Source organism: Colossoma macropomum, unplaced genomic scaffold (assembly GCF_904425465.1).
Source record: "Colossoma macropomum unplaced genomic scaffold, Colossoma_macropomum, whole genome shotgun sequence".
In the NCBI taxonomy this organism is placed as follows: domain Eukaryota; kingdom Metazoa; phylum Chordata; class Actinopteri; order Characiformes; family Serrasalmidae; genus Colossoma; species Colossoma macropomum.
In genome coordinates this window covers 2,364,845-2,385,166 of record NW_023494784.1, presented here as the reverse complement: position 1 = coordinate 2,385,166, position 20,322 = coordinate 2,364,845, and the positions used below count along the sequence as shown (strand labels likewise).

Below are 20,322 nucleotides of genomic sequence, written 5' to 3'. Positions count from 1 at the left end.
TGTTGCGGAAAACAAACGAAAAAGTAACATTTCGCTTCTTTTTAGTAAAGAAATGAAAAATAGTCCACCGTTGGTTTCATGGAGAGCAGTTCTAAGCCTAAAAGAGGAGAAGAACAAGTATATACAAGGAACGACTTGGCAGAAAGACGACAACGACAGCGACGATGAAAATAAAAAACATCTCTGATTGATTTCTCCAAACAGTCGCTTTGCAAAAATAGTCGTACAGTAGGCCTGAACGGGGCGACGCAACTGGATATCGGCAATAATTAACAACCTGAACCTGACGATGATGCATCAAAGCTGATATTCGCCGTGTTGGGAAAGTGAACTGACAGACAAGAGCACTAATTTACCTTTAAACAGCTTCCTAAGTAACATTAAATCATTTATACACAATGTTTTATTCACTTTCACTGTAAGACAGTGGATTAATAAGCTGTTAAGCTATAGTAAATTTCCCAGCCTCTTCTAGAGTGCAATGAAAATGAGGTCGATCAAAATGTGCATGTATCAAAAATATTGGCTAAAAATGCACATGAATTGAAATTTTAAGATTAAAATTAAATTTTTAAATTTTAATAAATATTATAGATATTTGATTTGATAAAATTTGACTTACTTGATGAAAACAGTGTTAATATGATAAAATATGTACCACACTTTATCATTCATCAGCAACAAGGGTTTTTTGCATGAGGGTATAAATAACAAACATTCTTTGATAAAGGAAACGTTATGAAAATGCCTGTAAATTAAAAACTAAACCAGTATTTTATCAAATGTTTTGACAAAAATCTTTCAACTTTGAGAAGTTTTTGCCAGGCACTGCAGCATTTATCATTTTACTCAGTCCATTTTTAGTTCATTGCCTCATTCGTCTTATTTGCTACTCCTCTCGAACATTTTTATCAACCTCAATTTCATTTTTTAAAATTCCCCTCCTCATACAGATGAGCTGTAAAATTAAGAGAATATATTACATGAGCCCTCATTAAGAACAGAAAACACTTCGTTTTTACTGTATGTAATGGTTGTGGTTGTGGCATCGGAACTCACTCACTCACTCACTCATGTTTGCTCTCTCACTTTCTCCAGCAGGTGGAGCTATTAGCAAGCCAACGTGAACCCACACCAGCAGGAGCTCATACATATATGTTTGCAGTCATAACTGTCAAAATAAAATGTGAAATCGTTTTCAGAAGATGCTGAGTTACTCAGTATTACATTACTGAAAATGTGGTTTTCATTAAAGAGTTTTTAAAAAGTAGTTAATGTTAATAAAGCATATCCCTGCTGTCGGAAGAAAACCTCGCATCTCCATTTTTGTGAGAATTTGTCAGAATTTGAAAACACCGGCTGAGCTTTACAATGCGCCAAAATTCCATGATGACCACCAGAAATGCTCCAAAAGCACTTGGGAAAAAATCTAGTTCCATTAACTTCCATTCAAAACGAAGAACGTCTTTTGCTTCAGTTTGGAGATTCGAGGTTTTCTTCCGACAGCAGTGATATAAACTGTAAGAATGTAGGGCTAAGCTTAGCAGAACCTGTATGGGGAGTTGCAGCTGGCGATGTAATCGATAATCCCGATTTATCAACAAACTGTGCTAGTTATTTTAGCCATCGGCCAGGCCTACTGTATCAGACAATTTAAACACCGCGATGCTTCTGGGAATCTGAGCTCGATCTGAAAGTGATCAGGGATGTTAATCATTGTAGATACAGAGAGGTTAAAGGGCTGTGTTAAACGACATCAACACTGCAAACGGGACTGTTGTCTTTGATCCTTTGTCCAACAATAGCAGCCACCACATAACTGTTTCTGTGAAAATGAAATTGCAACTGTTGGAATTTTCAAAGTTGATGCGATTACCAGATTTTTTGCAACTGCAGCCAGGCTTTAGGACCTTCACTGCAATATCACGAGCTGCAATGATGAATGTGAGTAAAAAAATAGCTGGACTAGGACCTGATGTGGCCGTCTCATCTCTACTAGTACTCATAGCTCGTACATCATCTGTTGAGACTTCCTGAGGACCAGCGAAGTTTGACAAAGTCTGATATTCTCACAAGAAATTTCTCCATCTTTGAAAACTTGTAGACTTATACGAAAGGTTGGGCTCCCCTGGTCATGTTTTGCTGATCTTCTATCAAATAAACCAGTTAAAATATCCTCTTTCAGGAGCAAATTTAAATATTGCACATTTCTGCAAATTTTAGTCCATAATCTTTATGTATTTGCTAAATTTGAGGGACCGCTCTGTTCAAAATGAGAAATTTAACCATCTGTTGTAAACATACCCAACTTTAAAGACAAACTCCCTTCAGATGATGTATATTAAAGGTGGGAGGAACATCTGAAAATCTATTTAACTGTTCTAGGATGGAATTTTTAAGTGGCTTTTAGAAAAAAAAAAATTGTAATTAATAAGTTTATTTCGGTTTATCAAGGTGTTTACACCCATAAAAATAAAAGAGAAAAAAAATAGGTAACACCAAAATCAAAGTAAAAATTAATGGACATAATAATCAATACAAAACCAAGTACTGACCGAAAAGGTGTAGTCTGAAGCTATAGCTTATTTTGACTACCCTTTATGAATCATATACAATCCTGCATTTAAACAGCAGAGAGAAATATCAAAATCAACATTTCTTTCTTTCAAAAAGGTTTTAAAGTTCTTTTTATCATTAGCTGGCGAATATAGAAAGAAGACAAACAGCTCATGTTACTGCAAAGATTACTGCAGTCATATAACAGTAGCAGCTGTCTTCAAATCATCGTTACAGTAGAGAGAATGAATAATTCAAACCACAGAGACGGCTCATCAAAGCTAAAAGCTAAAGTTAGCAAGGTAAAAACTTTGCTTCTGGCGTCTGTTTTGGCTGAATAAAGACTGAATCGCTGTTTTCTTTACAATTTTGTTCGACGACTGATGTAAGAATTACATTCATGCTTGCTTGGTTGTATTCAGTGGCCCACAGCTCAGTGGCAAGGCTGGCATGATCGGATGACACCACAGGGATTGTATTCACATCTGGGTAAAGCATACTGGGTACTACAGTAAGAGAACACTGATAAACGAACAACTGAAAACAATTTAAAGTCTATCAAGGGATACTGAATACTGAAGCCTATTTTTTTTAGCCAATGGGTCATTCTACAGAAACGTCCACTTTTCTATCTGTCCATAGGAGTCACTGGTGTTACTGATCGTCACTGGTGTTCCACATAATAAAGGAACACCAGAGACATTTTTAATGAACAATGCATTTTACAAAACGGCTGCAACAGAACATCAAACCACATGTTGTCAATCATGGAATATCCACTAAAATATGGAATTTAATCCATTTGTATTCTATTTTTTCACAGTTACCTCAGAATAAAGTCGGTCACACCAGTGACTTCAGCTAAAAGCTTCATATGAAATCATGAGCTAAATGAGAAAATCTCTGATAACTGAAAGACACAGTGGACTCACCATGAGCTTTTCTTCATAGATCCTCAGAAAACAGGTAAAAGGAAGTCGAGTGATGTCATCAGTGGGACTTTTATTTCAAAATAAGAGATTTTTTTGTTACGCGGTAACACCAGTGACACGACTCCTGGGGACAACAACTTTCATTATATATTTTATAATATTTATTTGGCATTTGTTTTCTTTATGTCATTTAATTAGTATATTAAATAGTCATGTATAGATTATTGCAGTTAAAATTGCAGAAAAACATGTTCTCTTCAAAATATGGCCTCAGCCTTCACACATGACTGTGAGGACGAGCTCTTCTGTGGTGCTTGGAGTTCTAGATAATTGATTTAAAAGCCAATATTGCTAAATTGAGGCTCAAGAAGGTGTAACTGTTAAAATAACGTATTGTTTTATTTAAAAATGTAAAAAAAATGTAACCCTAATATCGGTAAATGCTAGTGACACAGAAATGGACGTTTCTGTAGAATGACCCTTATATACAGTGACCAGTAAATATAGTAAATAGTGCAGTGAAAGAGTGCTCCCTGTGGAGTCTGTGTTAACTTATACTTTCACTTAGAAAATAAATGCAACTTGACCAGGGGTGCCAAAACTTTTGCACAAGTCTGTACTGAGAGGTTGTTGTGTTTGGAGACACGAAAGTGTGATTTTGAAAACACCATCACCGTGTTGAGAAACAAAGGAGACGGGCAGCCGGTCGGCGTACGGCCCAAATTTGGCACGTGAAGCGAATGGAATGAAAGAGTCTTTAGAAGCGGAACAACACTAAGAGCTGTAGCTTTCTGCTCCTTATCCTATGCTATATACATTATACTTTAGGCTCTAAAGTAACACTATTTGGAGTGAGAAATGGGATCACTGCCAGTTGAAAGGCAATCACCCTTAGGAGTTAAGCTCTTCGGATTTACAGTACGAGCGCTCAATGCATGGCACAGATATTTACACTGCACTCTGATCTCTTTGCCAGGATTTGAGCCGTGCGAGCTCACGACTCAAACACATGGCTGTTACTCAGACCTCTCCTGCCTGATCTGTTTGATGTGCAAATCGCAAAATATGCCAATACGAAATTGGATGGAACAGCACTAAGAGAAATGAAACAACAAAGAAAGAGCAATCATTCACTATTACTACAAAGGGGTCGTGTAGCGGCGCCCGAGTGTTTCCGAAAAAAACAGACGAGATCTCCGAAATCAAGACAGCCATGGTGGTCATGGCTAACGCTACTATTGCTTCTAAAGTTAATCGTTAAGATTTTCGTAAGGAGAAGATGATCCAAGAACTGAAGACGTTACTAGGGACGCACCGATTCCAACACCTTAACTGATGATATCGGCTGATCCCGAGAACCGATCCAATATCAGTGCTATTTTTTCTTCTTCTATTTGGAATTTGCTTAACAATGCACTGCAGGGTGTCTGAATGAAAGCTCCTCTAAACAAATCATGTGAGATAAAAGCTCTATGCAGGAGGGCCTTTATTATCACATGCTTTCCTTAGAGGGGCTTTTATTTTGACACGCCACAGTGTATTGTTGAGAAGCATATTTCATACTATGCTTCTTAACAATGCACTGCGGAGGGTCAAAGCAAAAGCCCCTGTAAACAAATCTGTAGGAGGGCTTTTATCATCACATGCTTTGTTTAGAGGGGCTTTTATTTTGACACACTGCAGTGCATTGTTGAGAAATTTGCCATATTTCATGCCTATGCTCATTTGATAAGTGTTTGGGCCTGTCACAATTATAACAATCGCAATTATTTGAGCCAGCTGTAATGATTTTCCACCACTGTTATGTTGGCTTTACTCTGTGAAACTTGCTTGAAACCTACACGAAACTAAATTGCACCAAGATACTATTTTTGCAGTGAAGATATTCGTAATGATACTTTTTCTGCCTACATGAAACCTACATGAAACTAAATTGCACCTGTGCTGCATAATGTAAAGCGTCCTGCAACTCACTTGAAACTCAGCCGCAACAGTTGCAAGCATCTCAACATGCTAGTTGCATGAAAGTTTCACAGTGTAAAGCCAGCCTTAGTTTTCACCGTCCTTTGTTTATATCACAGCAATCAGAACATGTGTTGGGTGCATTTTCATCAGTTTATAGGCTAATTTACATAAAGTAGAAAGCACACTTATGGAGACACATCAGGTGTCTCACAAAAACTTCTGAGTTCTGACTGCTGCTATTACACTTTAGAGCAATGTGTGTATATTTTAGCTTTGTGGGTCATCTAAGTATCAACAGGTAGGAACCAAAATAGTTAAATCAGCCAGTTTGGCCACTTCAGGCTTGTAATTTTCATTGTTGCATATTATGAACACAAGAAGACAACTAAACTGTGCGCTCCAATTATTTATATGCCAGTTAATCATCAGCTAAAATGATTGTGATAAGCCTAATGGTGGTCGTTCATAATTATTAACTATATTTACAGCATTCGGTTCCATTAATAAAAATATAAAGTAAGAATCTGATCGCGTTTTTGGAACAACACTCATTTAAGAGCAACAGTGACTAAGAAATAGTACTGGTAGCGAATCGGTCACGTCTGGTTGATACCCGGTCTGTTTAGTAAGTATCGGTGCGTCACTACACTGCAAAAAATAGTATCTTGTCAAGAAAAATGATCTCAAATCTAGTCGATAAATTCAATATTTCTCCTGTTCAGATTGTTCTAAGCTTATTTTAAGGTTATTTAACTCATTTCCAAACATTTTTTACTTGTTTTAAGTAATTTTATTACGTAAAGTTATCTCACTATATTGCCAGATAATTTAGCTTATTTTAAGGAATGTGCTTGAAAAAGACTACAGTATCTGCCAGTATAGTGAAATTAATAAATTTACTAGGTAAAAAATGTCTAGAAGTAAGCTAGATAATCTTATAAGTGCACAACCATCTCAAAATAAGAAAAATTACATATATCGAATAGAATTAAGATCATTTCTCTTGACAAGAAACTATTTTTTGCAGTGAAGATATTCGTACTGAAATTTCGTTTAACGTTGAGGCCGCGTCAGAGGCTGCATCACGTCGCTTCCTTCACCATCTAATCAAAGAGATCAGGATGCAAACCATGGGTCTTCATATACTGTGTAGTATCCTAAAGACTGAAATAGAGTTCGTTGCTCAGTTTTGAGCTTTACTTGTTGCGCCATAAATGTGAAAATCATTACATTCACTGTTCACATTATACAGGTTAATCGATCTTGAATTCATAGTAAGAGTCAGTAACAAAATAACGCCGGACGCCCTCTGACTTAAATAATTTGTTGTACAGTCGTTGCCACCGAGTTATACTCTGGTGGTGGAGTGTCCGTGAGGGAGGCCGGTATTGCTGGGAGTGCTGTTGGCGTATGTGCTAAAGGGGTGGTACGAGGACTGTATCCCTGAAAGGGAGTTGGGGATCATGGTGATGGTGTTCGGGGTCATGAGGGGGATGTCGTCCGGGGAGCGTCGCAGCGTGAGGGCGTAATCTGGTGGACAGGTCAGGCGGAGCATGTCGTGCCCCTGCAGCGACTCGCAGTCGTGATCGTGGTCGTGATCCAGTTGCTTCATCTGCAGAGACATCAGCTCCTCGCTTGGGACTCGCGCAACGTCATTGGCGAGGTTCCTCGGAGGACTCAGCCGCCGGCTAGACTCCAGGCGGTGCTTGTCCTTCTTGTAATAGAGAGCTGCAAAGGCCAGGATGTTCAAGAAGAGCAGGGAGGCTCCCACAGCGATGGTGACGCTAAGTTCAGTGGAGTAGTCCCTAGCTTCGATGATCACGGTGCCGTCGTCATGGTCCGGAGTCTTCTGCTGGTCCGGGGCCTGCTTGGTGTTCCCTGCAGGAACGGCAGGGTGCCGGGTGGTTGACGGCCAGAGCTTGTTGGACAAACGTTTGGTGTATGAGAAGGGAGTCGTGTCCTGAGGCGGAATCTTGGTGGTCGACGACACGTAGTGGAACAGTTCGTTGATGTTGTGCAAGTGCGGCACCAGCTCCAACCAGAAAGCCACCTTGGTGGCCCTGTAGTGGTCTCGGACACGTGGCTTTAGGCCGATGTGCAGGTACAGCTGGTCTTTAGGGTTGTACTTGGACCAGGCCACCTCTTCAAAGCGATTGGGTTTAGTGTGAATGAATTTTGTATCCTGGGGAACTGGTTGGTTTGGGTCTCTGAAGGGTAGAAGAACAGATATTTTGATTGGTAAGCCTGAAATAATAAAAATCAGGCATGTACAATGATTTTGGGGTGATACATTTTAGGTTTTCATAATATTTTTTAAATTACAAGCAACATAAATATCTCTGCTACATATGAAAATGCACTTCAAGCTCCTGCAGTTTATGAACAGTTCAGCCAAAAGCAGCACGAAATAGATGCAGCACAATTAATTAAATAAAATACTGTTCTATGCTCATAAAAATGATGGTTCTTCAAGGGTTCCTTAGTAAAGAAAATGGTTCTATATGGAACCATGAACATTCAAAGAACCCTTTGTTCAATAAACAGTGAAAGGGTTCTTAAGAATTTGCTGCATATGTTTCAATATAGCAACAAAAAGGTTTCTTCTATCGTTACGATGTCAAGCTTGTAACAGTAGCAGAACCCTTTTTGGTGCTATGTAGAACCATCTTCAGCACATTCTTCATCAATCTGAAGAAACCTTTCACAATACAAAGAACACTTTAATCATGCAAAGGCTTCTTTGAGTGTTCATGGTTCTATTTAGAACCATTTTCTTTACTAGAGAACCCTCTATTAAGTGTATATACCATACATAATGAGTGTATACTAAATACATCATAATATTTGCATCGAAATAAATATGATTAGTGAAAGAGGCTAAATCAAACACCGGCAAATTTATTTTAGACCATAAAGCAAATATCAGCACAATAGATTGAAATATAATTTGTTTACATGACATCTGAAGTACGTTTCTGATGAATCTTTGCATAATACCTCCAAAAAATAAACTGTTTTGAATGTATATGGGGATTTTAGATTCTCTTCTCAGAGTTTTTATATTGGGGGTCTCGGTTGTGACAGCGTGTTAAACTAACCCCTCTGTGTAGAGGCTGTATTTCAGTGCTACATTACAGCTACAGTAAGGGAGATTAAAATAATACTGAATTCTGTAAGCAAAACAGTCATGAAGAAAGTTCTTTCCACAGATGACCTTGCTATGGGAACATGAGAAGGTGACCAAAAGCCTGTTTAACCACGTAAAATATCCACAGGTTTACCTGGCGTTAGCTCGTGCCTAAGAATAATGAAACAACTGGTACAACATCTGTTTGTGTGATAATGTCTTTACTGTGAGACGGTAAATCTGACTCACCCAGTCTTGGCAAAGTTAGTCCAGTAGGTCATAACCACAGCACTGAGCATGACATCATTTTTGGAGAAATTACAGCTGAAAAGATCAGTCGGGCCAATCATCGGGATCCCAAAAACATACGGAAGTTCATCTCCGTGGGCGGAGTCTGCCCATGCGGGCTTCATTTCGCTCTGGCAGTGGTGGTAGAACGCATAGAAGTACGTCGGTGAGCCGTACTGGGCGTGGAGATCCGCCGTGGCCACGGCCGGAGCCACCCACTGGTGATCCGTAAAAAGCGCGACCAGCGTTTTGCGACGTGTTTCCGGATTCTCCTTGTCTGCCCAATCCGTATACATGAACTTTATGGTTTCCCTCAGGGTGTCCTTTCCTTCCGGGTAGCCGTACAGGTTATCGACGAAATCCGACACGGCGAACTCAAAGTCATTTCCGGTGACCCCGTCCTCGCTGTCCACGATACCATCCACGAACTTATAGCCCTCTCCCTGGTTCACTCCCAGCATTATGTCGTAGTTCAGGAACTCGCCTTGCTCCATCAGGATCTGCGGGTCGTCCGGAATGACGTCTCCGTCGATCACGGGGCCGAACGCGATGTGGTACTTGGCAGGCGTGATGCTCTGCTCGATGAGCTCCTTGTAATTCTTGTTCTGGAGGCACTGAACCAGCTCCACAGAGTCGTCCTCGTTGCAGCCCACCTTCTCAGCCAGCATGCGGGTGTATTTGGCCGGCTGGTAGTTCACTGCCCAGCTGGACAGGGCTGTGCCGCTCTGAATGATTGCTTTCTGGAAGAGGTCTGGAGCACAGATGGACAAGACTGTTAAACAGTGCTAACAGAAAGCAGGTACTGAGCAACACTTACGCCTAAATGTGGTAATTCAGCAAAAAATGGAGTTGATCAGCCAAGACGTGTCTGGTGTCTGAATTGTGTCTCCTTTTTGTTCAGAAATATTTAGATATTGGCAAAGTTGTTGTTTTAGCTGTTTACCACAGCATAATGTATAATGGAGTTGATGAGTATGAGCAGTGCAGACTTCAATTTGAGGGTGTTTACATCTAAACCAGGTGATTGTAGGAATTACAACCATTTCTATACACAGACCCCCATTTCTAGGGGCTCATAAGTAATTGGATAATCGGCTGCTCAGCTGTTCCATGGCCGGGGGTGTGTTATTTCCTCATTATTCCACTTACAAACAAGCACATGAAAGGTCTAGAGTTGATTTCAAGAGTGGTATTTGCATTTGAAATCTGTTGCTGTTCACTCTCTAAGTCCAAAGGGCTTCACTGGCAAACCATTACTAAGCTGAAAAATCAAAACAAACCCATCAGAGAGACAGTAAGAACATTAGCTGTGGCCAAATTGACTTTTTTAAAAGGGATTTTTCACATTTTTTAAAAGAAAGAGCACAGAGCTGAGCTCAGAAACACCAAAAGGCACATAAGAACAAAGAAAACAACAGTGGTAGAAGACAGAAGAATTCTTTCCCTGGTGAAGGAAACCCCTTCACAACAGTTGGCCAGATCAAGAAGACCCTCTAGGACAGGGAGCATGTTGCTCCGGGGTCACTTGCGGCTCTTTTACTGCCCTGTTGTGGCTCCACAGCAGAATTAGATTTGTGGGTAAAAATAAAATAATCCTCCTTTACAGTAAAATAAAGCTCTGCTGATCGTTCAACACAGTTTAACAATAAATGGTCTTAAACTCTGGAGTTAATGTAGAACTGCTGATTCACCCTTTAACCCTGAAGATCAGCGCAGACTGCTGGTCACCATAGCAACACAGACGACAGTCTCGCCTAGCTAGTAGCTAACGAAACGGCAAAGAGAGAGATTTAAGATGAACATCGATAACTTGGAGAGGAATGGACTGATTAGTGTTTATAATCACTCCAGCTGGTTTCCTGATACGTTTAATCTGCAGTGAGAAACTGACGAACTCTAAAAAGTTGCTGAAGTCGTTTCTCATTCACCAGCTTCTTGTTCGATTTTTCCCGTTCCACCTTAAATGGTGCAGCAGATACATTCTGCTGTCTCCACTTAAGGTGAAACAGGACAATTCGAACGAGAAGCTGGTGAATGAGAAGCGACTTCAGCCTCGTAAAAAGTCGAACAATGAGAGACATTTTACAAGAAACTGTTCCACTTTTGAGTAAAAGTTTCCTGCTGGAGATGCGAGAAAAGCAGCTATAGCTGAGCTAAAGCTTAAAGTAGAGCAAAGTAAGATCCACTCGTACCAGCACAACACGCACTAACACACCACCACCACATCAGCGTTACTGCAGTGCTGAGAATGACCCACCACCCAAATAGTACCTGCTCTGTGAGGGTCCATGGGGGTCCTGACCACTGAAGAACAGGGTAAAAGGGGGCTAACAAAGTATCAGAGAAACAGATGGACTACAGTCTGTAACTGTAGAACTACAAAGTGCACCTATATAGTAAGTGGAGCTGATAAAATGGACAATGAGTGTAGAAACAAGGAGGTGGTCAGAATTTTATGCCTGATCGATGTAAATGAGCTGATTTAAACATCGCGCCCAGAGACGCATTTGATTATGATATTTGATTATGAAGTGTAAATGCCTGTGGTTAAAATCTTATCAGAATACAATCCAGATATAGTTCAAATGACACCACCAGGTGTCTAAGAGGGCGCAGTGCGCCCTGTCCAGACACCGCAGCACTGCAGTCGTGTCTTGGTTGATCGACTACATTTGATGTAAAGGAGGGAATTCGATTTTTTCACTAAACCACTACAGGTTAGCCTCAGTTCTAGAGCCATGTGAACTGCTGTGTACCTTCTGAATAGTGTGACAAGGTCAGTAGGCTGACACACGACGCTCCAGCTCCAGACCCAAATATCGTCACTCGTCGAGGGTCTCCATTGAAAGCCTGAATGTTCTCCTTCACCCATCGGAGAGCCTGGATCTGATCCAGCAGCCCGTAGTTCCCCTTGGCAGCTTGATCCCCCGTGCTCAGGAACCCTGAAAAACAAAATGTACTGTTATTCATTTGAGCTAATTGGCTGCCATTAAATTCCTGCAAAGGGGAATAAAAGTGACCAAAGTGCCCAGTTTCCTACAAACTTTATACAGTATCTCACACTGCAGTGATCTAAATGTACAGTGACCATAACCTGAGAGTGAAGCTCAAGCGTAAATGTTACAACTCATGTGAATATACACTATATGGACAAAAGTATTGGGACACCTACACATCACACCTACAAGAGCTTTATGAGTCCCATTCTAAATCCATAGGCATTAATATGGAGTTGGTCCCCCTTTGCAGCTCTAACAGCTTCCACTCTTCTGGGAATCTTCCTACAAGATGTTGGAGAGTCTGTGGGATTTTCTGCCCATTCATCCAGAAGAGCATTTGTGAGGTCAGACGCTGATGTTGAACGAGAGGGTCTGGCTCACAATCTCCATTCTAGTTCATCCCAAAGGTGTTGGATGGGGTTGAGGTCAGGGATCTGTGAGGGCCAGTCAAGTTCTTCCACACCACACTATATATATACACACACACATACATATATGTACATGTAGACGGGCCGTGATGCAAACAAATACCACTGCAGCCAAACTGCTGCGCTGTCTTCTGTCTTTTTTAGGATGTCACGGCCGTTAATAAATGCGCTGCTAATGCGAGGAGGTGCAGTGGTAGTAATTTACACTGCTGCAGTGCTGCTTTGCGCCACGTTTGATTAATCTGTCTTTTAAGGACGCGACTGTATGATCAATTACACCTGATGATTCCGTCTCACCAGATGGCGCATATTTCCATAGCTGTGCTAAATTCCTCCATTAATATGGTGACATCAAACTGCTGAAAAAACTGGATGTGTGGATAAATGATACCAAATATGATTACAGTCTATTTTAAGCGCATCAGTTTACAGGGGTGGGAAGAGCACTGAAAACTCCTCCTTACAGCGGGAATTTCATCGATTCTAAAGCTGTGCATAATCCAATTGCTGAAAAGTAAACAAAGTCATTCAGAGTTGTCTGATGTGAAAATATTCATTGTATATTTCTTTACAGTGGTTGACTAAAACAGAAAACATAGCCATTTTATTTACTGTCCAAAATCACCAGTGAACCTACACGAGTCTTCTGTTTATATCGAATGTTGATGATGGGAAAATAGTAATAAAGCAGAAGAAATGCGTGTTTTCTGGGGACTGTTTTGCTGTAAAATGCCTTGCCTTTACCTCTCCACCCTTAATGAACTATAAAATATTAATTTTTGGCCAAACGCTTTTTGTAAAACTAGGGTAAAACAGTGTCCCAGACATCAGGATGTATATACAAACTATATCGTGTGACAACTTTCTGTGCTTTTAGAGGTGGACGTCTGGTTCCTATCACCACCACTGTGAACAATTCTGACTCCGTATGTTTCTCTAGAACGGAGCGTTTCACACCAAACCACTCTGAACGACTCTGTTTACATTGTAATGATTGAACAATGCAGAAATGTTGAAAATCGGTATTATTTCCCCTTTAAGTAAGAGTGCTGCTACTATAGTGATGACATAAATACAAATATTAATACATACAACGATATAAGATTAAATAACTAATTCATTGAAAAAATGAATTGGTAGTTTAATATTACTTCGAGGTCTTATTCAGCTTCAGAATGAAGGTCCAAAGCTGAGGGCTTCCCTGAGTTTACTGGCTAAGCTAATCTGTTAGCTGACTAGATTAGCTCGCTAGCAGGCACTCGCAGTAGAACATGAGACGCAGCTTCAGGTTTAATAAGAATCTTTCCTGCTTTTTTTGGACAAAATGTCAAAATAGTAAAGGAACACAGTGGCTAACTGCTTCCTCAGAGTCTGGACCAGCGTAACGTGTAATAGTTATTCAAAATTAACAGGGAACTTTTAGAACCTTTTTGAAAAGGGTTTTATGTAGCACCAAAATGGGTTCTTCTATTGTTACAATGTCAAGCTTGTACCAAAAGAAGAACCCTTTTTGGTGCTATATAGAACCCTTTTCAAAAAGGTTCTACATAGAACCATCCACAGCACATTCTCCATCGATCCTTTCACCATGCAAAGAACGTTTCATCATGCAAAGGGTTCATGTTTCTATATAGAACCACTTTCTTTATAAAGAACCCTTGAAGAACCATAAGCGTGTATAAACGAGAACTACTTGGCCGATTTAGACAAACTTTGCTTGTAACCAATCAGCCGAGTAAGTTCTGCCTCTAAAGTCACATAAAGACCTTTTCATCTTGTTCTCTGACCCTGAATGATGCTACTTATGGACTGGGCCGGCACGCTGTCCGAATCTCGATGTGAGGGGATGCGTCTTGGCTGACGGCGTCGCTAATTCCAGCGCAGTGTCGGCGCCGAGCCTGAATCGAATGAGGCCTGGGTAACCTTCACCCGCCACGCATAAATCACCCTCCCTGGCCGGCCTTTTGATAAAGGTTAATTGAAACCCCCTTTTGTGATGTAGGACTTTTTCGCCTGGACAATTTATTCCAGGGTCATCGGCACGCTCGTGGGTTTTCTCGCAGTCCTTTAATGAGGCGTTGACCCATGTGGCCACAAGGCTCGGCTGGCACCCCTCCGCTCCTGATTTAAAGGTTCGGGATTATCTATGACGGCTAAATCGCAAAGACGTGATAGATAAATGGTAATGACAACCTGCTGGACGCCGTGAAGGAAAACACTTCCTGGGCCCGGTGACGGTTAACCGGGTTACCACGGTAACAGCCCCCAGTGATGGTTAAACAACTGGTTTAAAAAAAACTATACAACAATTATTTCATAGTTAATATTATTACATGGTTAATACATGTTATCATCTGAACTATTAACTATTTACTTAATGACACAGAAATATTCAAGAATTAGTTGTTAGTTATGTCGTTATATTAAGTTATATGATACTCTTAAAATATTAAGCATTTATGTAGTTACATGATACATGATTTCATTCTGTTTTAAATCATTAAGTAGATATTTACTACTTTTTGGTCATATGATATATACTTGTTTAAACACTAATAATCATTAATTGGACCTCTGCTATAGAGTTGCGACATTATATAGTATTTATAAAGATGTCATTATGTATTACATTTAAATATAGCACAATTTGGAAAGTATTTACAGTGATTTAAAGGGCCCACGTTCTGGAAAACAGAATTCTTAAGTAGATTTTGAAAAGTTTTTAAAGTTTTAAAACATTCCTCTGCAAAAGCAGCTCATTTTGAATTCATTGTTTCTGTGATGTCACAAAAACCAACTTTTACCCATATCCACCTAGCCTACAGCAGTTTAGCCCTGCCCATTCACAGTGAAGTTATAAGGAGTGTTTCAGCCGGGACTGCTTTTTTATTGACGCACAGCCACTCAGAACAGAGCTCATTTACATATATCAGTCTTAAAGACACATGATCAGGAACAGCCTCATGAATTCTAAGGTATAAATAGAGGTTGGAAAATGGTCGTTTTAAAATTATGACTGTTTTTGGTGTTTAAAAGCACACAAAGTTGATTTCAAACAACCTCAGGCGAACAGCTTCAGAGAAGATGGCAGGCTAAGCTAAGCTAAGAGGCCTCAGACAGTAAAAATTATTTGACAAACGTAAATTCTGTTCTTTATTACTGGATTAATTGAAGTTTTGTGGCCAAATTAAAGATGAAATACTACAACCACAACTTTTAACTGTGATTTTATTATATTGTTTTATCTGACTCAACTCACACGCTATCACTGTGTTTGCATCTGCTTCAGCGTTAGGGTCCGTCTCAAAACTACTGGATGTAAAAGTGTTGCTATTAGAGATGTGCATGGGTACTCGAGTACTCACGGTACCCATACAGAATACTCCAAAATCTCTATTCGGTTAGTCATTCAATGACATGCAGATTTTGTATTTTAACTGAATGTGAAAGTTTTGCTCTTATTTGTGAGGAAGTTGTATGATGTAATCCCGACAGCAATGATATGTACACTATATTGCCAAAAGTCTTCACTCACCCATCCAAATCACTGAATTCAGGTGTTCCAATCACTTCCACAGGTGTATAAAACCAAGCACCTAGGCCTGCAGACTGCTTCTACAGACATTAGTGAAAGAATGGGTCGCTCTCAGGAGCTCAGTGAACTCCAGTGTGGTACCGTGAGAGGATGCCACCTGTGCAACAAGTCCAGTCATGAAATTTCCTCACTACTAAATATTCCACGTAAAATGACAGAGCGGGGTCAGCGGATACTGAGGCGCATAGTGCGCAGAGGTCGCCAACTTTCTGCAGAGTCAACCGCTACAGACCTCCAAAGTTCATGTGGCCTTCAGATCAGCTCAAGAACAGCGTAGAGAGCTTCATGGAATGGGTTTCCATGGCCGAGCAGCTGCATCCAAGCCTTACATCACCAAACGCAATGCAAAGCGTCGAATGCAGTGGTGTAAAGCGCCGCCACTGGACTCTAGAGCAGTGGAGACGTGTTCTCTGGAGTGGCCAATCACGCTTCTCCATCTGGCAATCCGATGGACAAGTCTGGGTTTGGCGGTTGCCAGGGGAACGGTACATGTCTGACTGCATTGTGCCGAGTGTAAAGTTTGGTGGAGGGGGGATTATGGTGTGGGGTTGTTTTTCAGGAGTTGGGCTCGGACCCTTAGTTCCAGTGAAAGGAACTCTTAATGCTTCAGCACCAAGAGATTTTGGACAATTTCATGCTCCTAACTTTGTGGGAACAGTTTGGGGAGTTTGGCCCCTTCCTGTTCCAACATGACTGCGCACCAGTGCACAAAGCAGCTCCATAAAGACATGGATGAGTGAGTTTGGTGTGGAAGAACTTGACTGGCCTGCACAGAGTCCTGACCTCAACCTGATAGAACAACTTTGGGATGAACTAGAGTGGAGACTGCGAGCCAGGCCTTCTCATCCAACATCAGTGTTTGACCTCACAAATGTGCTTCTGGAAGAATGGTCAAAAATTCCCATAAACATTCCTAACCCTTGTGGAAAGCCTTCCCAGAAGAGCTGAAGCTGTTATAGCTGCAAAGGGTGGGCCGCCATCATATTAAACCCTATGGATTAAGAATGGGACGTCACTCAAGTTCATATGCGTGTGAAGGCAGACGAGCGAACACTTTTGGCAGTATAGTGTATTTCTCTGTGTGATGCTGAGTTTCAGTGCGACACCAGCACTGTCACTTTACCCCTGTCTAATGCACTGATAAACTAGGAAACAGGTGGTAAAGTCTCCTCTATTCCTCCTTTCTATTTGTCTACTGTTTCATTATTTCTTACACTGGGGACATCAAAATATCTCAGCAAAGAAGCTCCATCACACTGTGATATCGAATAAGCAAATTAGCACTGTTGTTCCACGCAGAGCTGCAACAAATGACACCATGCCGAGATGCTCTTGGTGCCAGTTTACCCAGCCGTGTTCCCCTCAGATCACACTTTTCCAAAGACAAAGCTGTAGGTGGTACAGGACTGAAATATTAATTCCATTTATGAACATCATTTACTTTTTAATTTGCTTTGAAATCTTTTTTCTCCGCTCTCTGTTCTGAACTTCTTCAAAAACGCAGTGGAGGATTTGCCCTGGAGGAAATTATGCACATTCATATTTTTTGCAATATTTTTGCAATCGCTCTCAGCAGGGTCAGGAAAAGAACATTACTCTTGTGTTTTTTTCAGAAAGATTAAGAATCTGCTAAAAGAACAAACAAAATCATTTCCCTGTTGTGGTCAGTGAAGCAAATTATTGTGTAAATTCAATTACTGACAGTCAAACTGCACTAGTCTTATGTGTAAACATCCACTTTATGAGCTCCACCTTATGGCTCCAGTATGTCGGTGTACGTTTACAGACTGTAGTCTATGTTGCTGCACAGCTGATCAGCCCTCACTTTCAGTTCCTCAAAGAATCTGCAGACACACCTCCAAAGTTCAGTCTTAGAAGCTGGTTGATCATTTTCTGAAGTAATCAAACACATTCAGTGGTGTTGAGGTCTGGACTCTGGGGTGGTCAGTCCATCGTTCAGCTTCTTTGTTTGATGTGTCCGTCTCCTTTTCTCAGTGAGGTTCTTCAGCTACACATCCTTTCAGACCCACAGCGCTGAGTCGTCTTCTCACAGTGGAAGGATGGACAGAAACACATGTGGATGTTTTCAGATCTGATCAGCTTGATTTTCTCCTCTCTCTCAGAGATGAAAGCTTTAAGTGCTGTTTATCTGATGGGGGCAGTTTTGGTGTCGACCAGCTCTTCCAGGTGGTTGTTAGGAGTCCCGTTTTCAATGTATCTCCAGTTTTGGAAACTCCTGTTTTTTTTTGTACTTATTTTCCTTTGACTTTCTCTTTCCTAAAGTGGATTATATTATAAGATTATATTATATCTAATCTCCCCAGAAATATCTTCAGAAAAATAAATAATTTGTACTTCATGGCCGTGACTGGAAATTAAATAAATGAAGGAATTTTTGCACATCATGACGGTCAGCTGGCCTTTCAAATTATGTCAAAAAATAAAAAATGGCAAAAATGGAGATACATGATTTTGTTCCAACAGCGTACAAAGAAAAACATGCATCTGCATTTTTTGCAGTTTTCACTTTTCTACATCATTTGAGCATAGCAGCCATTTTTTTTCATCATGTGAAAATTTCATGATGAATTAACCAATAAAAATGCACCAAAATTGCTTAGAAAAAAATCTCTTTCCTTTGACTTACATTAAAAGTAAAAAAAGTTTGACCTCTCCTGTAAAGTTACTGTTTTGGAGTTTTTCTTTGGACAGCAACGATATTCTTTTATATGACGGGCAAACTTTGAATCAGTTTCTGTTGTATAAAAAGTAACATGCAACAGCCTTGCAGTCCGCAGTTTCTATGTACAGTGTAGATTCTCCTACTTCATCAGTGTATGTTAATCACATGTACATGTCCTAAATGCTGTAATAGAATGAAGCATCAAAGAACTGACCTAAAACCCCCAGACGGTAGTTGAGGGTGACCACGATGACATTGCCGTAGCTGGCGAGGACGCTGCCGTCAATCATGTTTCCTGTGCCTTCCACATAAGAGCCGCCGTGAATGTACACCATCACCGGCTTTAGTCCGTCATTATCGTCCATGTCTGAAACACAGGCATTTAAAAAATCACTCAAATAATAAATAAGCAGGAATTCACTGATATGGAACTTCAAGGCTGATAACAACACCTTACTGTGGCCAATATCAGTAGATATAACACATAACGAATCTTAAATTAAGTATTTTAAAACAACTTAAATAAGCAAAATTATCAGCTATAGTTTCAATATTGGGTCAATAATAATCATTATTTTTTTCCATTTATTGGCAAATACATTGTTAATGCATTATAATATTATTTTAATTAGCCATTGATATATCATGCACCACTAGATATGAGGCTTAAGATACTGTCATAGTGATTAGAGGAAGAATCCAGAAATATCAACCATATCAGGCATGCTCAGTAATAAATATATGGGTGTTAAAAATGTGGCCATAAACAATCCTGTAAGGAAGTGTATTTAAAATTTACACCCTGGAGGAAAGAAGAAAAGCAGTTCTGAATTCTTGTGTTTTTTTTTTTTTATTCTAGGGGCCTGAGCTTGTTTTCCATACAGCTTTTTTGTCATCTGATAACCCTCTAAAACCCCCACAGGGGACCTACATTCATCTATATGCTAATCTGCCCCTAAAAAGCGGCCTGATCAGGAAAGTTAAGCGTGCGAGCATGTGATCACATCTCCACTTTCTCAGCCGCGCTGGGCACTACAGTGCAAAAAAAAGGTCAAACCCAACATCTGTGGGATTTCAAAGACTTCTAAACCCGCCAGGCTTCTCAGAGCCAAACATGCCAGGATGAACTTTGGGCCTATTGCTCAAGTTTCTTAAATGGTCTGGACACAAAGCTGCTCTTCAGACTTTTTAATGGACATTCAGAAGCGGTGATTCCAAAAAGAAACACACAACAAAGCCTCAGCAGTTTTTTTATTGTCGACTGAGAATTGGCCAAGAGACTTTGGGGTCTGGCCGGGCCACAAGCCACTTTCCACAGTTCAACCAGCCCGTAGGCCAGATGACTTAGCCACAAGTCGGATCACTGTTCACTGCGGTAGTGGAATTTAACTAGGATCTGTCCCGGGACACTTTCCATCACGGTAGCAGAGTTTCACTAAGCTGGGTAACATGTCACTGTGGTAGTGGAGACTTGAAAGCAAGCCAGTCACTTTTCACCACAGTTTTAGAGTTTAACTAGGCAACAAGCCAGGTCACTTTTCTCTGGTAGTGGAGTTTAATTAGGCTGCGAGCCGGGCCACTTTTCATAACAGTAGTGGAGTTTAACTATGTCGTTAGCCGGGCCACTTCTCATTACAGTAACAGAGTTTAACTAGGCCGCAAGCTGGGCCACTTTTCATAACAGTAGTAGAGTTTAACTATGTAGTTAGCCGGGCCACTTCTCATTACAGTAACAGAGTTTAACTAGGC

At 40.5% G+C, this 20,322-nt stretch overlaps 1 protein-coding gene across 7 annotated transcripts in view; it reads right to left on the bottom strand.

Moving 5' to 3' along the window:
* Positions 1-6,801: 6,801 nt before the first annotated feature.
* Positions 6,802-20,322, bottom strand: part of nlgn4xb (neuroligin 4 X-linked b) — a 32,697-nt gene continuing 19,176 nt past the window's right edge. For 4 of the 7 annotated variants that reach the window (XM_036573003.1, XM_036573037.1, XM_036573028.1 and 1 more), the window contains 4 exons: positions 18,788-18,940; positions 11,625-11,810; positions 8,830-9,619; positions 6,802-7,660 (listed from right to left, as the gene is read on the bottom strand). In XM_036573003.1, the coding sequence (XP_036428896.1) occupies positions 6,802-7,660; positions 8,830-9,619; positions 11,625-11,810; positions 18,788-18,940 (1,988 nt within the window). Of the gene's footprint in view, positions 7,661-8,829; positions 9,620-10,800; positions 10,827-11,617; positions 11,811-18,787; positions 18,967-19,854; positions 19,882-20,322 lie in introns of all 7 variants that reach the window. The other 3 variants (XM_036573019.1, XM_036573011.1, XM_036573045.1) reach the window with 3 other exon arrangements.